The sequence below is a fragment of the Microcaecilia unicolor genome, chromosome 1 (assembly GCF_901765095.1).
Source record: "Microcaecilia unicolor chromosome 1, aMicUni1.1, whole genome shotgun sequence".
Lineage (NCBI taxonomy): Eukaryota > Metazoa > Chordata > Amphibia > Gymnophiona > Siphonopidae > Microcaecilia > Microcaecilia unicolor.
This window is the reverse complement of record NC_044031.1, coordinates 635,307,914-635,329,995: the sequence shown is the minus strand read 5'-3', so window position 1 is coordinate 635,329,995 and position 22,082 is coordinate 635,307,914. Positions and strand designations below refer to the sequence as shown.

Sequence of the window (22,082 nt, the reverse complement as noted above, 5' to 3'; positions counted from 1 at the left end):
TTATGTTTCCTATAGCTTGTGAGCAATGAATCCTGTGGCAGCTGGAGCCAATGGGGCGGTTGTAATCACTCAGGTCATCCCATCAAATATCATACAGGTGGGGCCCAGTGTTCCTCAAAATACCCTGTGCCAAGTCCCAAAGGCTCTACAGAAATTCTTCTTAGGGGAACCGAAGGCTCTGGGGGTGAGTTTACTCTACCTTGTTCACATTCTATGACACAATCAGAGCAACTAGAGGAATGTCATGCATGAGTGTCCATGGAGAGATCACACAACTGACCTCCTCAACAGTACTATCTTCATGACTAGTGGGCAAACCAATTGAGATTAAATACAAAAGCAGTTTGGATATATCTGAGTTACTCTTGACTTGACTTGGATCTACTCATGGTTCTTGAAGTATTTGCCCTGTTCAGATATTTTTAATGTGTTTCAGGTGCAGATATCACCGATTTACTCTTGTGTGTTTAGAAATTTGCTGTGCATAAATATTTTGAATAGTTTGAATCTGTGACTATTCACATCTGATAGGAAAGACACTGGTTACAATGGCAACACCCAGGAAAGCAACAGAGGAGTATCCCCGCCTCCCACCATCGGCTCTGGCACAGACCGTATAAGTCGGCCCAGCACTATCCCCGCCTCCCAACAACCAGCCCCGCCTCCCACTGTGCCACTTTTTTGTGTATACCTTACCTTGATTTGTACCTGTCTTTTTCAGGGCACAGACCATACAAGTCTGCCCAGCACTATCCCCGCCTCCCACCATCGGCTCTGGCACAGACCGTATAAGTCTGCCCAGCACTATCCCCACCTCCCAACCACCAGCCCCGCCTCCCACTACCGGCTCTGTTATCCAATCTTGGCTAAGCTCCTGAGGATCCATTTCTTCTGAACAGGATTCCATTATGTTTATCCCACGCATGTTTGAATTCCATTACCGTTTTCATCTCCACCACCTCCCGCGGGAGGGCATTCCAAGCATCTACCACTCTCTCCGTGAAAAAAATACTTCCAGACATTTTTCTTGAGTCTGCCCCCCTTCAATCTCATTTCATGTCCTCTCGTTCTACCACCTTTGTATCTCCGGAAAAGGTTTGTTTGCGGATTAATACCTTTCAAATATTTGAACGTCTGTATCATATCACCCCTGTTTCTCCTTTCCTCCAGGGTATACATGTTCAGGTCATTAGTGGCTATCTCTGAGATATGTTTTTCTCCCTTAGACACTTCAGCTCCCTGTTTGTTTCTCTTCTTCTCTGTCAGTGTTCTCCCACACCCTCTGAATCTCTGACCATGGCAGTGTGATTAGTTTCCTGTCTTTTCTGTTTGGTCTTTTTCTTCTTCTCCCCCTTTTAACTCCACTAGTCCTTGCTTTCTCTTCAATATCACTTCTCTTCATTTACTCCACCATTTTAAGGGAAACTTTCAAAGCCATCTGTGTGGTGTAAAGTTTTTTGCACACAAAAATCAGCTGTCTGAAAATTCAAAAATTATCTCGAAAGCAGAAAATAAGCATAATTTAAAAATCCAAATTCTGCTAATGATCAGCATATATCTGGAATGGCAACGTCTTAAACATACACTATTAGTACTGCAGACCAACATTTAAAAAACAGATGAAGAAAGACCTCAGAAAAATAGTCATTACATTATAACAGCTTCTGAGCTATATATTTTCAATAATTGGTCATAAAAATATTCATTAACAAAAGGGGTATTTTATCAAGTATCTCAAATCCAATAATCAATTGCAAAACTATCATTCCAAAATATGTCACTTAATTCAAATCTTCAACAAGGAACCAACTTCACGATATCACAAAAACATGTTTCAGAACTATCTATACTGTTAAAGAGAGCTATAATTAAAGAGAATAACCACTATAAAATATAGAACAATATTGTTTTAACAAAAGGAAAAAGATCAATATTGTTTTATCAAGAGGGAAAAGACCTCGGTGCTCTCATATCTCTAGTATGGAGAATATGAAAGAACCTCACAATACGAAAGAACCTCATGAGGTTACAGTCATCACTGGTTATAAAAACCGTCTGAGTATTTTTTTGTGATTATATTTGGTACACCGTGTCATTAACACGTAATATATTAATACTCACTTTCCCTTATATTATATTGCTAAAAACAACAAATACTGGGTACCACAAACTTATTTGATGGCTTCACTGTATTAAACAATGATAAAGCTACATTTAACTTATCTTATAAATGATTCAATTGAACTGCACTCCAAGGCTCTATGGAGCCATCTGTTTCACTAAAATATCTTCATCTGGAGCCGACCCGACTGCGACTTATCAAAGTGGTATAGGAGCTGGCAACACACAGTGGAAAATATATCACAGTGTTTGCATCCTGAAAAAAAAATCAAAACTGGAATTAAATTCTCTACATTTAAATGGTCAAGGAAGACAGACTTACAAAATCCATTCACAAAATCAATCTTACTTACTGATAGCAACTAAAAATGGAAAATCATCGGGTAAAGGTGGTGCGCCACCAGATAACCTTGTGCGTTATGTTGTTAAAACATGGCGTCTACCATGATGTATTATTTATAAGAATTGCAGACCTTTTAACCCGCAGTGCCTATTGAATTTATAATGTTTCTAGCTGTTTCGGCTATGAAGCATAATTTTTTTCTTATTTGAAGATCAAATTTATTTACAAATTTCCGGAGAAGCCATGGGTGCTACTTTCGCACCTTCAGTAGCTTGTCTGTATATGATACAATTTGAGACCACTTGGTTAGCCCAAGCACCGCATAAAGATTGCTTATGTAAATGGGTATGCTGTATTGATAAGTACATAAGTATTGCCACACTGGGATAGACCAAAGGTCCATGAAGCCCAGCATCCTGTTTCCAATAGTGGCCATTCCAGGTTACAAATACCTGGCAATATCCCAAAAAAGTTCAATACATTTTATGCTGCTTATCCCAGAAATAGCAGTGGATTTTCCCCAAGTCAACTTAATAATGGTCTATGGACTTTTCCTTTAGGAAGCCGTCCAGATCTTTTTAAAACCCTGCTAAGCTAACCGCCTTTACCACATTCTCTGGCAACGCATTCCAGAGTTTAATTACACGTTGAGTTAAGGAAAGTTTTCTCTGATTCGTATTAAATTTACTACTTTGTAGCTTCATCACATGCCCCCTAGTCCTAGTATTTTTGGAAAGAGTAAACAAATGATTCACGTCTACCCATTCCACTCCACTCATTATTTTAAAGACGCTTCAGCCTTTCCCCATCCCCTTTATCATTTTCATCGCCCTTCTCTGTACCTTTTTCTAATTCCACTATATCTGTTTTGAGATGCGGTGACTAGAATGAACCCAATGTTTGAGGTGCAGTCACACCATGGACCACCAGGGAGTTTTTGTTTTAGGGGGCTCAAGAGGGGGGGTCTACTAGACCACCAAGTTTTACCTTAAAGTTTTGGGGGTGGAGGGTCAGGGGTCCAGTCTGTTTGCACTGTATAGCTTCCCATAATGACAGCTCCAGACCTGCCTTACAGTTTTGCACCAAGGTAGGCACTCAGTGCACAGAATGCTCATATTAATACTGATAAGATAGTTGTAACTCATTTGCATAGGGTTATTGGAAGCTGCTTTGACGAACGGTAAAAGGGATGCAGAACCCCTTTGTGTATTAAACACTAAATAATATTTGCTTTAGACCAACTACAACTGTACTAAGCAAACGTTGCAAGCACAGTATGCTTTGTGCATCGGGCCCTGAGCCCTAGTAAATTTTCAAATAGGTCAATTTAGGAGCATCATAACTCTCAAAGTTAGAAGCATAAATCATTTGAATATCAGGCCCTCAACTCTTAAATTTAGGAGCAAAAAAGTGGGTGACTGGAGCAGATTTAGGGTGGGGAAAAGAAGTTAGGAGCTTAGCACTGATTTTCAGCACTAGGCTCATAAATTAGGCAAACGAATGTCAGACCTATATTTAAGAGCATAACTTTTTAGCTCCTAAATTATCAGTTGAAAAGTTATGCTCCTAAATTTGATTGAAAATAGGGTGCAAAATTTAGGCGACTAACTTAGGAGCACAAATTTAGGAGACCAGCATTTGCTGAATATTGGGTCCTTTATGTCCTCCTCCCCCTCCCTGGAATTCCCCTAAGCCACATCTGTCTAAATAGATAACCTGTGCAGTGGATTTCAACTCAGATCTTGGAACAAACTTAGGACTAAATTCTATAAACGGCACCTAAAAAACAGCGCCAATAAAAATAGCTCTTACTGCTAATCTTTAAATGACACTTAAAGTTAGGCACTGTTTATAGAATAGAACTTAGAACCAGGAACCACGGCTACCTTTAGGTGTGATCATGTACACCAATGAAACCTTGGTGTAAATCCCCGTGCCTAAATTAAGCAGGGATCACCTTTATTCTAAAACAACATGCATAAATTGTAGGAATGCCACTGCTCCACCCATGACACTCTCATGATTACACCCCCTTTTTGGACCCATGCATATAACTTAAAGTTACACTTCTAAATATTAAGTCCAATTAGCACCAATAATTGCTTATTAGGATCTCTATTATCGGCACTAATTGGCTTGTTATTCAAGTAAATTGCACACGCAAATTGGGCACACACCCACATTTTCACCCTGGCTCCCCTCTTTTCTTCTTCCTGTTCTTTAAAAATGTAAGTCTATTTATTGGTTTCTTAGTCTCTTTCTTTCTTTCTCTTTCTTCCCATTTAGCAGCTTTTTCTTCATTTCTTTTTTATTATTATTTATTATTTACAATATTTATCATCAAGCATTACATTCTTGAGAGAAAGTGATACATACAGAAAATTATTTTTTTTAAAGAAAAACTAAATTATTTCCTCAAAATATTACAAATATCACTCAAGTCCTCCACTATGGGATTCCAAGATCAAGAAAAAAAAAAGAGGAATCAAAAAGGTAAAAAGCCAAGGAAAAAGCAAATGCGAAGGATATGATGTAACATTATTTATGTAGTTCCGGTTATTGTCTTGGAGGCGATGAGTACTGAAAGCTGAGATGGATCCACAAAGGTATATCTAACAGTACCAAACCTAATTACACACTTGCAGGGGTATCTCAAAAAGAAGGTCCCACCTGCTTGTATCACTGCCGGTTTCATTATGAGAAATAGTTTCCTTCTTCTTTGTGTCTCTCTTGAAAAGTCTGGAAACAAGGAAATACGAAGACCTAAAAAAGGCTTCTCCCTATGCTTAAAAAACATCTGGAGTAGCCATTGCTTATCTGGAAGCAAGGCCACGGTTGCAACCAAAGTCGCAGCCGTGGCCAATTCAGTGTCCGACGTTTCCAAGAAAGCAGAAATGTCCAAGTTCCTCCCTTCCGGTTGTTGTTGCTGTTGTTCTGTTGATTTTTGAGGTAAATAAAAAACCTTTATGAAGGGTGGCAAGTTTGACTCAGGTATACATAAATTTTCTGTTAAATATCTCTTCAGCATATCTCCTGGTTTTATCATTGAAATATAGGGAAAATTAACAAAACGAAAATTCTGACTCCTTATGTAATTCTCAAAGTTTTCAGATCTTAATCTCAAACTAGAAACATCTTTCAAAATTGAGGATTGTACATTTTCTATTTTCTTTAAACCTTGTTCCATTATATCAACTCTAGGAGTCATTTTATCAACCTCTATTCTTTGTTTTTCAATCTTTTGTTGTATTTCACTAATTGATTGAGTCTGTTTGGCTGTTTGAGAGAGAAATATTTGCCCCAATTGGGACATAAGATCCCACAATGAGTCTGAAGTTACCTCGTTCGGTTTAGTAGTGAGGTCAATAGGAAACTGGATTTCTTTCTCAACTTTCCTCTCTCGAATCGTCCCCAAATCTTCCGCAGCAGCTGCAGGCAAACAAGTTTCATCTGGAGGTAATTACCTCCTTACTCCCGTTTCCAGTCGTTGAATTTGGGTCCCCAGTGATACTGACATCAGTTCACCCTTCTGGGAGGACGCCGTCGCTCCTTGAAGTGGGGAACTTGTTGCCGTTGGTTGTGGAGGCGGAGCTCTATCTTCGGGACTTAGTGTAGTATCCGGCCCGAAAGACGCTGAAAATTCCTCCAAATCGCCAGCGCTTCGCCTCGAGCCTGTCCCGACCCCTTCATCAACCCTCTGCTGCTGAACAAACCGGTCCATTGGTCCAGGAATTATGGAAGGGCGCTGGGGGGCTCGAGCAGCAGCCTTTCCTCAACGCTTAGGCATTGGTGAGTAAGGAAAGTGCAGCAGCTAATCGCAAGTGCGTGCGGCCATCTTGGAATCCCGCTTTTTTTTTTCATTTCTTAGTTTCCAGCTTTTTAATATCAGAAGAAATACATTTTTATCTCTTGGTTCCTGTTATCTTCTTAATTCATGTTTCTTTCATGTCTCAAATATTACAGTCCACAGCTGTCTGGTCTGCCCTAAACCTCCCTCAAACCCTTTAGCCCTTCAGATTTTATAAAAATTTGCTTCTCACTTCTACATTTCCTCACTTTACCCCTTCACACCCTTTTTAGCCTTCTCAAGTATCAATGACAGCATAAGGTATGTTTACTTACTTTTAAATGTTAATACCTGTCCTCTTCTGATCTTTATTTCTTGCTATGTTCCTTCAGAAACACCAAAGAAAGCTAAATATATGTTTTATTGTATATTCCACCTATGAAATCTTTTTAACCCTTAAATATTTCCAGATTTATATCTGAGACATCACCTGAAAATCTCACTGTTTGGCCTTTAATCTCACTCTTTGTGGCGGTCTACCCTTGGCATCTCTGGCTTGTACCAAAGGCAACACAGAATAACTTTCCCAGGTTCTCAGCCCACTGCTCTAACTACAAAACCACTCCATGAAAAGCAGGTGCTTGCACAGTCCTTATGATCCCTCACAACCTCCTGCAGAACTGAAGTATGGAGGGGTTGGGGAGGGGAGCCAAAAGTAAAGATCCAGTGGGGATGGGGGGACATGGTTTATTAGTTTTAATGTACCATTTTTGAGGACAATTGCAAAGCGGTTAATTAAAATCAAAATAATAGAAAGAAGGAAAGGAACAACAATATGTGATAGTAAAGAAAAGAGAAAAAGAAAGACAATATAAGTTCTAAGTGTGCAACACTGTTAATGAAGCCAATATTGGACAATGTTCTTGGGACAGAGTGAATGAGAATCTATGGGAGGGGGGGTTCATAAAAGTAGTACATGGTGTCCATAGTAGCAGCCCATAAAATATGTCTGCCTAGGATAGATTATTTTGTTACTTTGGCCCTTCCCACAGGCATCTGTGTCACCCTATCATTAAATAATGAAATTCAACTTTTGAAATTTTGTCAGTGACATCTAATTGCTTCATATGTTAAAACCTTTTTTATTTTTTGTAAACAAATAGAATTATGGGCATTGCACCATTCAAGCAGCCTCTTCTTCTGTCGCCTTTAAGTAAAAGATACATACACAGAGACAACACTGTTTAACATCTATCTATAACTACACACACACACAATTATAGAGGAATTTGGAAGAAGATTCCATGGGCCAAGCATCTCTGAGACCTGGTGGAAGGAGGATAACCAGTGGGACACTGTCATACCGGGGTACAAATTATATCGTAGTGATAGGGTGAATCGGATTGGTGGAGGGGTAGCATTGTATATTAACGAGAGCCTTGAATCAAATAGATTGAAAATTCTGCAGGAAACAAAACTCTCCTTGGAATCACTGTGGATTGAAATTCCATGTGCAAAGGGGAAAAGGATAGTGATAGGAGTGTACTACCGTCCGCCTGGCCAGGACGAACAGAGGGATGCGGAAATGTTAAAGGAAATCAGGGACGCAAACAAACTGGGCAACACAATAATAATGGGGGATTTCAATTACCCGCATATAGACTGGGTTAATGTAACATCTGTACACGCAAGGGACATAAGATTTCTTGATGAAATCAAGGACAGCTTCATGGAACAGCTAGTTCAGGAGCCGACAAGAGAAGGAAAAATACTAGACTTAGTCCTTAGTGGTGCTCATGATCTAGTGCAGGGGGTAACGATACGAGGGCCGCTTGATAACAGTGATCATAATATGATCGGTTTTGATATTGGCATTGAAGGAAGTGAAACTAGGAAATCAAGTACGCTAGCGTTTAACTATAGAAAAGGTGATTACGACAAAATGAGAAAAATGGTAAAAAAAAGACTGAAAGGAGCAGCTCGCAGAGTAAAAAACTTGCATCAGGCGTGGATGCTGTTTAAAAACACCATCCTGGAGGTTCAGGACAAATATATTCCACGTATTAGAAAAAAGGGAAAAAAAGACTAAACGTCAGCCGGCGTGGCTAAACAGTAAGATAAAGGAAATCATTAGAGCCAAAAAACAATCCTTCAGAAGGTGGAGAAGAGAACCAACTGAAAGTAACAGGATAGATCATAAGGAATGCCAAGCCAAATGCAAAGCGGAGATAAGGAGGGCAAAAAAGGACTTTGAGAAGAAATTAGCGTTGGAAGCAAAAATACATAGTAAAAATTTTTTTAGATACATTAAAAGCAGGAAACCGGCCAAAGAGTCGGTTGGGCCGCTGGACGAAAATGGTGTTAAAGGGGCGATCAAGGAGGACAAAGCCGTAGCGGAGAAATTAAATGAATTCTTTGCTTCGGTCTTCACCGAGGAGGATTTGGGGGGGGACACCGGTGCCGGAAAGAATATTTGAAGCGGGGGAGTCGGAGAAACTAAACAAATTCTCTGTAACCTTGGAGGATGTAATGGGTCAGTTCAGCAAGCTGAAGAGTAGTAAATCACCGGGACCTGATGGTATTCATCCCAGAGTATTAATAGAACTAAAAAATGAACTTGCGGAGCTACTGTTAGAAATATGCAATCTGTCCCTAAAATCGAGTGTAGTACCGGAAGACTGGAGGGTAGCCAATGTTACTCCGATTTTTAAGAAGGGTTCCAGAGGAGATCCGGGAAATTATAGACCGGTGAGTCTGACGTCGGTGCCGGGCAATATGGTGGAGGCTATTATTAAGAATAAAATTGCAGAGCATATACAAAAACATGGACTGATGAGACAAAGTCAGCACGGATTTAGTGAAGGGAAGTCTTGCCTCACCAATCTAATGCATTTTTTTGAGGGGGTAAGCAAACATGTGGACAATGGGGAGCCGGTTGATATTGTATATCTGGATTTTCAGAAGGCGTTTGACAAAGTGCCGCACGAAAGACTCCTGAAGAAATTGCAGAGTCATGGAATCGGAGGTAGGGTATTATTATGGATTAAGAACTGGTTGAAAGATAGGAAGCAGAGAGTAGGATTGCGTGGCCAGTATTCTCAGTGGAGGAGGGTAGTTAGTGGGGTCCCGCAGGGGTCTGTGCTGGGTCCGTTGCTTTTTAATGTATTTATAAATGACCTAGAGATGGGATAACTAGTGAGGTAATTAAATTCGCCGATGACACAAAATTATTCAGGGTCGTCAAGTCGCAGGAGGAATGTGAACGATTACAGGAGGACCTTGCGAGACTGGGAGAATGGGCGTGCAAGTGGCAGATGAAGTTCAATGTTGACAAGTGCAAAGTGATGCATGTGGGTAAGAGGAACCCGAATTATAGCTACGTCTTGCAAGGTTCCGCGTTAGGAGTTACGGATCAAGAAAGGGATCTGGGTGTCGTCGTCGATGATACGCTGAAACCTTCTGCTCAGTGTGCTGCTGCGGCTAGGAAAGCGAATAGAATGTTGGGTGTTATTAGGAAGGGTATGGAGTCCAGGTGTGCGGATGTTATAATGCCGTTGTATCGCTCCATGGTGCGACCGCACCTGGAGTATTGTGTTCAGTACTGGTCTCCGTATCTCAAAAAAGATATAGTAGAATTGGAAAAGGTACAGCGAAGGGCGACGAAAATGATAGTGGGGATGGGACGACTTTCCTATGAAGAGAGGCTGAGAAGGCTAGGGCTTTTCAGCTTGGAGAAGAGACGGCTGAGGGGAGATATGATAGAAGTGTATAAAATAATGAGTGGAATGGATCGGGTGGATGTGAAGCGACTGTTCACGCTATCCAAAAATACTAGGACTAGAGGGCATGAGTTGAAGCTACAGTGTGGTAAATTTAAAACGAATCGGAGAAAATTTTTCTTCACCCAACGTGTAATTAGACTCTGGAATTCGTTGCCGGAGAACGTGGTACGGGCGGTTAGCTTGACGGAGTTTAAAAAGGGGTTAGATAGATTCCTAAAGGACAAGTCCATAGACCGCTATTAAATGGACTTGGAAAAATTCCGCATTTTTAGGTATAACTTGTCTGGAATGGTTTACGTTTGGGGAGCGTGCCAGGTGCCCTTGACCTGGATTGGCCACTGTCGGTGACAGGATGCTGGGCTAGATGGACCTTTGGTCTTTCCCAGTATGGCACTACTTATGTACTTATGTACTTATGTACTTAAGCTTCCCATACTTTCCCTTCATGTTACTCTGAACCAGATGCTATTTTCAAAAGTGCCTTGAGTATGTATCCCATATACAGTAAATAATGAAACAAACAACCCCCCCCCCCCAAAAGAAAATAAAAAAAGACAAAGAAAGAAAGAAATGCCTACTGTAATTCACTTTCTTATTAACAGGTCGCTCAGATCCTGATAGGCTTCATGCAGATCATCTTGGCCATCGTTCTGGTTTCTGACGTTCCTACACGTTTCAGCATTTCTCTGGAAGTCGGCGTTCCGTTCTGGGGTGGTGTTTGTGTAAGTACATGGAATATTTCTTAAACATTGTATTCATATCTCAAACTATATTCACAAACCTACTACAAGGAGATTCCTAAATTTTCACTCTAGTTACTAAAATGTAATAACTCTTCTTATAAAGTAACTACAATAAATGAGTATTAATCCTTTTATTAGTATCAAAAAGATATTTAAAACATTACAGTTTTTTCACAATACATTTTTCCAAGTTCTCCTACTTTACCTATCTTTCACATCCACAATTCTAACACACCATCTTACACAATCTTCCACATTCATACTACACACCCTAACTCTCACAGATTAATTGAAGAGATACAAAGATGTTCCATACATATAATCATGCTTATTATTCCATAACAATATCTAAAAGTCTGTTTATTCCTTATTATTTTTCCACTCTATGGCTCCTTCCTGTTGTTAGAAAACGTTCTTCAATCTAAAGTCTCTCTTGCTGAAATGTCAATGGGCTTACACATGTAAGCTGAATGTTGATCCTAAAGCCAGTTGTCTTCTAGCAACGTTGTATTATAAAAGTTTTAATTCTCCACTACAATTAACCTTGTGATGCAACTTCCTCCACACTCTTCAATGGTACTTCAATGATATTTGTTTATTCCCTCATTCAAACCTGTGGGTATTTTCTTTATCTCAACTGCTTGTGAACATTCTGTTGTACTCCCATGACTTTTAAACAAGTCAAACCCTAAGCAGTCGATGCATTTCGCTCACAGCATCTTCAGGGGTTTAACTAAATAGCATACATACAATTAAAACATAGAAGAACCTGCATTCATCTTTACTAAACTATCTAAACTCTCTAAATCAAATCCATTCAATCTTAAATTCATACCTTCTCTCAAAATATTGACTGCATATTCACAATGGGACACCTACAGGTGTCCGGAGCAATGGCGCTGTAGCTTCTGAACACTGAAGCATGCGCTTTGCTTTTTACTTGCGCTACTGAAGACGTCATCAGACATGGACATCAAACACAAATTCCCGTCCATTCCACTTCCTTATTGAGCCCCGTGGAAATTACAGTACGCCACTCGAAGATTAAATGCTGCTCCTTTACATAGTAACATAGTAACATAATAGATGACGGCAGAAAAAGACCTGCATGGTCCATCTAGTCTGCCCAAGATAAACTCATATGTGTATACCTTACCTTGAATTTGTACCTGTCTTTTTCAGGGCACAGACCGTATAAGTCTGCTCAGCAGTATTTCCCGCCTCCCAACCACCAGTCCCGCCTCCCATCACCGGCTCTGGTACAGACTATAAGTCTGCCCTCCCCTATCCTAGCCTCCCACCCACCAACCCCTCTTCCCCCCACCTGCTCCGCCACCCAATTTCAGCTAAGCTTCTGAGGATCAATTCCTTCTGCACAGGATTCCTTTATGCATATCCCACGCATGTTTGAATTCTGTTACCCTTTTCATCTCCACCACCTCCCGCGAGAGGGCATTCCAAGCATCCACCACCCTCTCTGTGAAAAAAGCATTTTCTGTAATATATTTCCCCCTTTAGTGACATCAAATTGAATCAGAGCTAAAAATTGCAGTTCCGCCAAAGTGTGATTATAGGACATCCAGTGTGCTGCTAATGGAGTGTCTATCTTTGATACACAGATATTGCTAAGGTGTTGTGCCAGTCTAATGTTTGATTTTTTTGACCATGTGACCTATGTACCATAATCCACAGGGACATATAGAGGGGCATAATCGAACGGTGCCAGCCATCTCTGGGGCCGGCTCCGCAAGTGGGCGGAGCCAACCTTATTTTCGAAAAGGATGGCCGGCCATTTTTTTCGATAATACGGTTGGGGCCAACCAAATGTCAGAGATGGCCGGGTTTGAGATGGCTGGCATTGGTTTTTGCCCATAATGGAAACCGAAGCCGGTGATCTCAAATCCAGCCAAATCCAAGGCATTTGGTCATGGGAGGGGCAAGGATTCGTAGTGCACTGGTTCCCCTGACATGCCAGGACATCAACTGGGCACCCTAGGGGGCACTTCTAAAAAGTAAAAAAAAAAAAATTAAAATAGCTCCCAGGTGCATAGCTCCCTTACCTTGGGTGCTGAACCCCCCCACCCCAAAACCCCACTAAAACCCACTCCCCACAACTATGCACCACTACCATAGCCCTACATGTGGGTACAGTGGGTTTCAGGTGGGGTTTGGAGGGCTCCCATTTTCCACCACAAATGTAACAGGTGGGGGGGGGGGGCCTGGGTCCGCCTGCCTGAAGTCCATTGCAGCCACTAAAACTGCTCCAGGGATCTGCATAGTGCTGCGATGGACCTGAGTATGACATTTGAGGCTGGCAATAAAAAGTTTTTAAAGTTGCAGGGGTCACGTGGTGCCATGGTGGAGTGAAGACGCTGAAAAGCGGAGCTCCCACATTTCTTCCCTAAAACCTGGCTATAATCAGCTAAACTAGGGGTTTTTTTTTAGCAGCTGGACAAGGGAACACGTCCGACAGAACAGCAGAACAAAATAAAATATCCGAGTGCGTTACAATGGCAGCGAAAGCACAGAAAAAGGAGAAAGAAAAGTCTAAAGTACCTGAATCCAAAATGGCGGAGACATCGGGTCAGCTGCCTAGCACGATGTGTTCAGCATGGACGGCTGAACTAACAGCAGAAGTCATGGCGGCGGTGGAAGCCGCTTTGGATAAAAAAATTGCAGACATTGTTCGATAGAGCTGAAGCTGCCCACGAACGGCTCGATGGGTTCCACTTGGATCTTGACCACCTGCAGCAGTGGCTGAGTGATCTTGAGGACCGCATGACAGAGGCGGAGAGACCAACGGAGGCCATGAGATCTAAAGTGACTGACTTGGAACAAAAACTAGACGACCTAGAAAATAGGTTGAGACGAAATAATCTCAGGCTTATTGGCCTCCCGGAACATCTTAAAGACTCGGAGTTTATAGAGTATCTGGAATGCTGGCTCCCCAAAGAACTACAGCTCAGCAACTTAAAGGAACCGCTGAGGATTGAAAGAGCCCACCGGGTCGGGCCTCGAAGGACAGCGGGGGATAGACCGCGAGTCGTGATACTGCGAGTCCTGCAATATGGACATAAGCAAGCGATTGTGAGGGCGCTTAGATCAGGTATGCAGTTGCACCATGACGGAAAGCGTATTCTGTGCTTTCAGGATTACTCATCAAAAGTAGCAGCGGCAAGACGAGCTTTGGCACAGCACTTCACACTTGGAAGATTAAATTTGCTTTGATCTACCCAGCCACGCTGAAAGTATATCAAGATGGAGCAGAAAAAACCCTGGCGACGGTGGAAGCAGCTAAAGAATTTCTTAAGACCATATCATCTACAACAACGGAGTGAAGAGCTGGCAGGAGATCGCATAGCAGTGGATTGCCTGCTGGTCAGTGCTCAGGTTTCGAACTTTGACAGAGACTGCTACACTATACAGAGTTGAAGGCTTATTGCTCCTATATAGTGGAAGTAAATTTAACCTTTGTACTGAAGGTTTCACTGCATGGCTCTGCAGCAGGTAACACATAGGTACGATTTGCTAACAAAGACTCTGATCAAAGTTGAGGTACTGTTTATTACTGTTGCTGTGTTCCATTTTAACCCTCAGCAAAGGAATCTACATTTCTTAAGGGGCAGCCTGTCGTTTTGAGAGCACAGAGTGAACCTTTGCACTGTTTGTTTTCATATTCGATTTGTCAGTTCAGTTTATAAATGGGTGGGTTTAAGGCTCAGGTTTTGTGGTTCTGGGAAAGAAAATGTACTGTTTATATATGTTCATTATTGAAATTGTTAAAGCAATATGTATCTTATATCATAAAATGACCGTTGGTTTTCAAGCCTCTATAATTACCAACGGATGACTTGACTGGGTTATCATCTTGTTTAATGGATATCTGCTGTGCTAAGCTCCCTGGTGTACCGGGTGATCACCCCTTCTTCAGAGGAAACCGTGATCAGCAGGAGTACCAATGGTACGATTTAAGAGTTTGGAGTTGATGCATGATATCATGGGATTTATGATCTAAGATTAATTTGTCATGTTGGGGTGATCCTCATGGAGTTATGGAGGGAAGAAATGTGGTGCCAACGCGTGACGGGCTCACATAGGAGGTCCAGTGGAAGGTTGGGAGAGGGTGCGGGAGGGAATGGATATGGGGGGGTCAAGGGGGTGGGGATGGGATAGGGGGGAGGGAATATTTCCAGGCAGCTGGTTATTTGGGCACGAGGGAACTGGGGACTCCAAAACGATATTAGGGCAGGATGAAATGGGGGAGGTGAGCTGGGACAATTCCCCCACAGAACAAATGTATTTGCACTGTGACATGATTAGTAGTGGCTTGATGCAATGATTAAAATAATATCGTGGAATGTTGGCGGCATATCGTCGCCAATTAAACGGGCCAAGCTGCTACAGGCATTAAATAGACAAAAGGCCAATATTGTTATGTTACAAGAAACCCATTTAACTGAATTTGAACATAAGAAATTATGTAAATGGTGGGTGCAGGAATTGGTGGATAGCCCTGCGCATAATAAGAAAGCAGGGGTAGCTATATTGTTTAGAAAGGGGCTGCAATATGTTTTAAATGATAGAGTTGTAGACCCCAAAGGACGGTATATAATTCAGCATATTACTTTAAAAAATAAACTTCTGTTGCTGGTTAACCTGTATGCGCCCAACCAATACGATAAAATTTTTTTTCAGAACATTATTAAACATATACACGCCTTTGATCAGACCCCAATCATTATCGGAGGGGATTTTAATTTGGTATCAGATCCCTTGATGGACAGTACTGGCTCTGTAAGGGCCTCTCCGGTGAATCTTACTAGAGGAATCCCTTGGGTCTGTTCAGAACTGGACTTAGTGGATTCATGGCGCTTGCTACACCCTAGCACCCGAGACTTTACTCATTTATCAAGAGCGCATGGGACGCAGTCCCACATAGATTATCTATTATTATCAGGGACGATTTCACCTAAATTACAACAAGCAGAAATTGGTGCTACTGCAGTGTCTGATCATGCAATGATCTGGGTGGTGCTGGAGTGGGGCAGAGAGGAGAAGATAGGGTTTCAATAGAAATTCCCCAAAGCTTTATATCACGATCCTAAATTTCCTTCGTTTATGAAGGAAAAGTGGGAAGAGTATGTAGAATGCAATCAAGAAAGCTACACTAGGGATCCGATTCTTTTCTGGGAAGCAGCAAAGGCGGTCTTGCGGGGACACATTATTTCGTACTCAGTGTATCAAAAGAAAGCGAGGGATGCAGAGTTGGTGCGGCTTGAGCGTCAGGTGAGAAGAGATCGACAGCAGTATGGGCGCGTGCCAACAGTAGAGAATAAGACTAATCTCTTGTCCTCACAGGTGGAATTAAATCAATTGATCCAGGCAAAAACGCAAAAGTCATTGACATATTTTCAATTCCAACTTTACAAGCACGCTAATAAACAGGGGAAAATGTTGGCGTGGATGGTTAACCAAGTGGGAGGGCATAGGTGTGTAGTTAGAATTCTGAATGAGTAGGGGTTTTATTGTCATACAAATGCAGCTATCAACAAGGTGTTCAGAAACTTCTATGCTGATTTCTATTCATCACCGACGGATACAGGGCTTGAGGCAGCTTCTTACCTGTTGGGTCGGGAGCTCCCTGAGCTACAAGAAGCGCAGCGAGTGATGCTTAACGCGGAGATTAATGAGGAAGAAGTGAGATGGTGCATTAGAACTAGTCCTTAATGCAAATCACCAGGGGTAGATGGATATACGTCTGAATTCTATAAATTGATGGCAAATGATATAGTAACATGCTTGACGGAGGTGTTTAATGCCATAGTGCAGAGAGGTCAACTGCCGGACTCATTACGAAAAGCACAGATCATTGTTCTGCTCAAACCGGGCCGAGACCCAGATAGAGCGGGTTCCTATAGACCTATTTCTCTGTTGCCGTTTGAAGCAAAGCTGATTGCTAAAATCTTGGCAAATCGGTTAGCTAGAGTTTTGCCATCATTGATCTCGGAACAACAAGTAGGGTTTGTCCGCGAGAGATCAGTAGCACGTAATTTGCGGAAGATATTATTAGCACTAGAGACAATCCATAGAGACTCCGTACCATCGTTGTTAGTGAGTTTCGACGCTGAAAAAGCGTTCGATCGTGTTAACTGGTCCTTTATGTATGCGGCATTGGAGGCCTATGGGATAAACGGTTATTTTGTCGAAGCCATTAAAGCTTTGTACCGGGAGCCAATGGCAGAAGTCATGATTAATGGAATAGTTTCGGATGTCTTTCCGATAGAGAGGGGTACACGACAGGGCTGCCCACTTTCGCCTCTCCTGTTTGTATTAGTTATGGATTCACTGTTTAGAGACATAGTGCAGATGCCAGAGGTGAAGGGAGTACAGGTGGGCCAGGAACAATTTAAACTGGCAGCTTTCGCAGACGACTTGTTGGTGATACTGCAAGAACCGCGGATTTCCCTGGCAGCGCTATTGGAGATATTCGCAGAATTTGGAGATTACTCAGGTTTTCGTCTCAACCTTGATAAATCTGAAGCTCAGACTTTGCATATGTCAGAAGTAGAGTGGTCTCAGCTCAATTGCCCTTTGAAACGAACGGAAGGAGTCTTTAAATATTTAGGTATTCAATTGCCGGGGGATCCGAAGAGGCTACCAAGCTACTTCTGGAGCGACGGGGGGAGTTGCCAGTGTCGTTATTGGGCCGAATTTCATTGTTCAACATGATCATCTTTCCCAAGTGGTTTTATTTCTTTCAAACCCTACCACTGTGCCTCACCAAAGGCAATTGGAATAAATTGCTCGGTATGCTTTCAAAATTTTTCTGGCATCGGAAAAGGCCACAAATTAGTATGGAGAATATGATGGATGGGTGGAATAGAGGGGGATTTGGAATATTGAACCTATGGGGGTATAATAGAGCCTGTATGATCCGACATTTGGGAGACTGGCTAAAGGGAGAATCGCGTTATACCCCACTGCAGATGGAAAAAGATTGGTTGCGGCCTTTGCATTTTAACTATGTACTGCAGGCTGCAGCTTCGGATCTGCCTATCTATATTCGTAGAAGTATTTTGGTGAAACCGCTGCGGATGATATGGGGGGAAATGGCGAAGCTCTGGTCCTTTGATGCTCATATTAGTAGGCTTCTACCCATTAGGGGTAATGGGAATTTTAAACCAGGGCTAGAGAATAAGCGTATCCGGAGCTGGAGTGATAAAGGATTTCATATGGTAGACAACTTTGTAGACAAAGATGGGCGCCTTAGATCCATGGATTCTTTGAATCTTGATTCTACTGCATGGGCAGACATTTATGCCTTTCAACAGGTTTCCCATTACATTTTCACGCTGCCTACACACTTGTTGGAAGTTGATGTGGCCTCCAAATTTGATGAACTTTATGACATGCCAACAACTGATCCAGCTTCTATCTCACTGTTGCACAAAAGGCTGTTAGGGAGTAGACCACTAAAGAACCTCGATAAGTTGGCCAGGAGGTGGACGGCAGATATACAGAAACAGATTAGTATAGATGTATTGCGGGGCAGCTTGAGGCAAATAAAAGAACGGATTAGTAGTGCGGAATTGAGGGAATGCCAAGGAAGAAGTATTTACAGGGCATACACTTCGTTGTCGAGATTATATAAAATGGGTAGGGCGGAATCATCAGTTTGTGGGAGGTGCGGAGATCCTAATCATAATTATTACCATGCTATGTGGGGATGTACAGCGATCTCCGCCTACTGGGAGCAAATAGCGAAGTTCTTGGGTGAAATTCTGGGACGGAGGGTGACACTGACACCGGAGACGGCCCTTTTGGGGGTCAACTTGTTGAGGGGGAAAAGTACTGTCTGTCATAACCTGCTAATTTTTAAAGCGTGTGTAGTGGGGAAAAATGCATTTTAGTCAACTGGATACATTCAGAGGCACCGTCGTTTTGACAGTGGCGCAACAGGTGGCATGCATTACTACTATTGGAGCTGAGGGACTCATATTATAAACCCAAAACTCAGCGTTAATTCTATTTAATCTGGGAATCGTATATTAATACTTTAGCCCCTAGGGCCCGAAGTTCCATCCTTAATCGACTGCGTTTGGACCCAGCGAAGATAGCTGCGGGACTTGGTTAAAGTTATTTTTTTGAGGGTGGGAGGGGGTTAGTGACCACTGGGGGAGTCAGGGGAGGTGATCCCCGATTCCCTCCGGTGGTCATCTGGTCAGTTTGGGCACTTTTTTGGGAGTTGGACCTCCAAATAAAGCGGACCAAATTCTCGTGAAGGCCGGCTTTCTTTTTTCCATTATCGGGCGAAGCCGGCCATCTCAACGCACACCCCCGTCCTGCCTTCGCTACCGTGCCAACACGCCCCCTTGAACTTTCACCGGTCCCACGACGGAATGCAGTTGAAGCCTGGCAAAATCGGCTTTCGATTATGCCGATTTGGCCAGATTCAGGAGATCGCCGGCCATCTCTTTCAAAATTAAGCTGGATAATGGCATAGATTACCATCCTGGAATTACAATCAGTGTTTGCTTTCAAGAAAAAGTTTTTATTTTTTGTTTGATTAGGTACATCCACCCAACTTGTTTCTGATGTACACTGGTATGATTTCCTATAAATCTCTCTCCAATATTTTGGCCCCTAGTATATGCAAAACATGGCTTGGCTTCAAACCCTTGATGAACCCCTGAAATCGGCCAATATTTGTTAATTATATTACGTATTTTAATGGAGCAAGAGCCATACGGTAACACACATATCAGCCTGTTTTCCTTATCTTTTTCATTTTTGAGGATAACAACCACATTTTATGTACATTATTAACTCTCTTAAAAGCTTTATTAATTATTTTTCTCAGGTACCCCCTCTGCTGAAAACATCTTTTCATATCCTGCGCTTGTTCCAAAAAATCTTGTTTCTCAGAGCATAATCATCGAATCCTCAAAAATTGTCCCATCGGGATACTGTTTTTCAAATTACAAGGATGATTGCTTTTATAGTGGAGCAAAGTATTATGAACTGTGGGCTTTCTGTATGCTTTTGTTTTAAATTTTCTTTTTTCGAAAATTATATGTATGTCCAAGAACTGTAATTCTTGGCCACCCACAATGACTGAAAAAGAAATATTACTATCCACTTGATTCAAATACTCTATAAAGTTTTCCAAAATCTTTTGATCTCCTTTCCATATTAACTATATTCACTGCACGATCACTATATAAATAATTAATAATCTTTTCATTCAATTTTTTATTTATGAAATTTCTTTAAATTTATTCTTAAATATGTTCTTACCAATGTTCTTAAATATGTGTATTTTTACATCCTATGTATCACCTTTCCATATTAACAGGATATCATCTATATATCTTTTCCATGTTACTATGAATTGTTTGTAAATGCTATTGTTCACATAACACTCCTTGAATAAAGCCATATACAGGCAGGCCACTGTGGGGGCTACAGTTATCAAACAGGTTTATCCTATTCTAGACTTTGACAAAATATGAACAATGTGCATTAATTTTAAACGACATGGGAAATGTCAACAACATATCTCATCTCATTTCATTGTCAAACAAAAATGTTTTTAACTCTTTATGAAACCTCAGTTATTTACACATCTGATGTCCTTAGGAAGAAAGTTCCACCAACTTGTTCCCTGAAAGGCAAATCCTGCAAAGAAAACTGATTTTTAGACCATGTTTTTACAACTTGGAAGATGAAGGAGCATGAAGGAGCAAATAATCTCTAGAACCAAGTACAGCATTGTCAAGCCTCTTAAGACTTGTTATCTGTAAAGTCTCAGTATCTTGAAGTATAACCTTGAAGCCTCTTTATTTTCTGAAGTTTCCTTTATTGAATAAATATAAATAATTTACACATAGATGTTCAGAAGTGTTGCCCCAAGGCACAGAGAGACTGTAATTCTGAGAGCTGGATCAGTGGTTGGAAGTAGAAATCTGAAGAAAGGCAGCTTTATTTCAGAGGTGAGAAAATAGTTAAACAGGTAGAAGTAGCTCAGAGCTGGGTGACTGGAAAGTGCAATATCTCATTAGGGAGATATGTTACAAGGTAAAAACCGAGTTCATTCCAGGGAGCTTAGCAGGACAAGTGCTGTCTGAAGCAAGATGGAGAATGCTTCATGGAGACAGAGAGACCAAGAAGGGGCTCACACAGGCCCAGGGAGGATGAGGTAAAGGGACCAATAGGGGCAGAGCCTGCCATCAGGTAGCAGGGATGGTCCCAGAGGGCAGCCCTCGACTGGAGAGAAAGGTCATATCTGGCTGACCTTTCAGGAAGGAGATAGTAAGAATGACCAAGAAACGATAGCAGGTAGACAAAGGAGCCAAGCTTGGCTGAGAAAGAGAAGAGGTCTTTGCAGCAAGATAGACCAATAGTAAAAGTCCTTATACAGACAGGCATGTGTGGCTGCGTTACATTTGAGACTACATTACACACAATGCATTGTTCATATATCTTTGCAGTGAGGACTGCAGCAGTAAAAATCCTTAGAAATGAGAATAACAGTAAAAACATTAAACACATTTTAGGGTCACACTATAAACTAGTGCAAGGCTGTCGGAGGACTGAACAAGCATTATAAGTTGAAAATTTAATTAAACTCAACATATAGTTTGGGGCCTTTCCAAACAAAGCACAAAATTGTGTGTTTTCTTATGTGTTGTCAATAGTGCACACCCTTTTGCAAAGAGGACGCACTCCTTCACAATGAGTTCATGCTATTTTCCCAATAGTGTGAGCAAAGTGTAGGCAGAACACCCAGGTACTTGCAGACATGGTAGAATTCTATTATTTACATGTGTACAAACTAAGATCTAGGTACAGGCATTTGCACCCTCTATACGACTGGTGCAAGGGATCTCACCTTAATATATATGTCATTTGTGGCCATTTGAGCTATAGAATCTGGGGGTAACTGCATTGGGGCAGTGTGTGATAAAGTTAGCACATGGAACTTTATCACACACTGCCCCCAATGCTAATTACAACCTACAGTCCATGCACATTTCTCACCCATAACCCACCATTTCCCACCTTATAACATGGTATACAGTTACTGCACACTAATTCACACAGTACCTACATACCACATTTTAGTAAACAGGCCACTAAGATGTGCTGGTGGTGGGAGGTCTGATGTCTCTAGAAGCAGGGTTGTACAACCTCGGTTCTCGAGGGCCACAATCCAGTTGGATTTTCAGGATTTCCCCAATGAATATGCATGAGATCTATTTGCATACACTGCCTCCATTGTATGCAAATAGATCTCATGCATATTC

The 22,082-nt window shown here is 41.7% G+C and overlaps 1 protein-coding gene across 1 annotated transcript in view; it reads left to right on the top strand.

Moving 5' to 3' along the window:
* LOC115460501 (membrane-spanning 4-domains subfamily A member 4A-like) overlaps positions 1 to 22,082 on the top strand; it is a 100,032-nt gene that overhangs the window by 19,273 nt on the left and 58,677 nt on the right. The window contains exons 2-3 of the mRNA XM_030190265.1: positions 16 to 184; positions 10,636 to 10,755. Of these exons, the coding sequence (XP_030046125.1) occupies positions 26 to 184; positions 10,636 to 10,755 (279 nt within the window). The 5' untranslated portion in view covers positions 16 to 25. The remainder of the gene's footprint in view (positions 1 to 15; positions 185 to 10,635; positions 10,756 to 22,082) is intronic.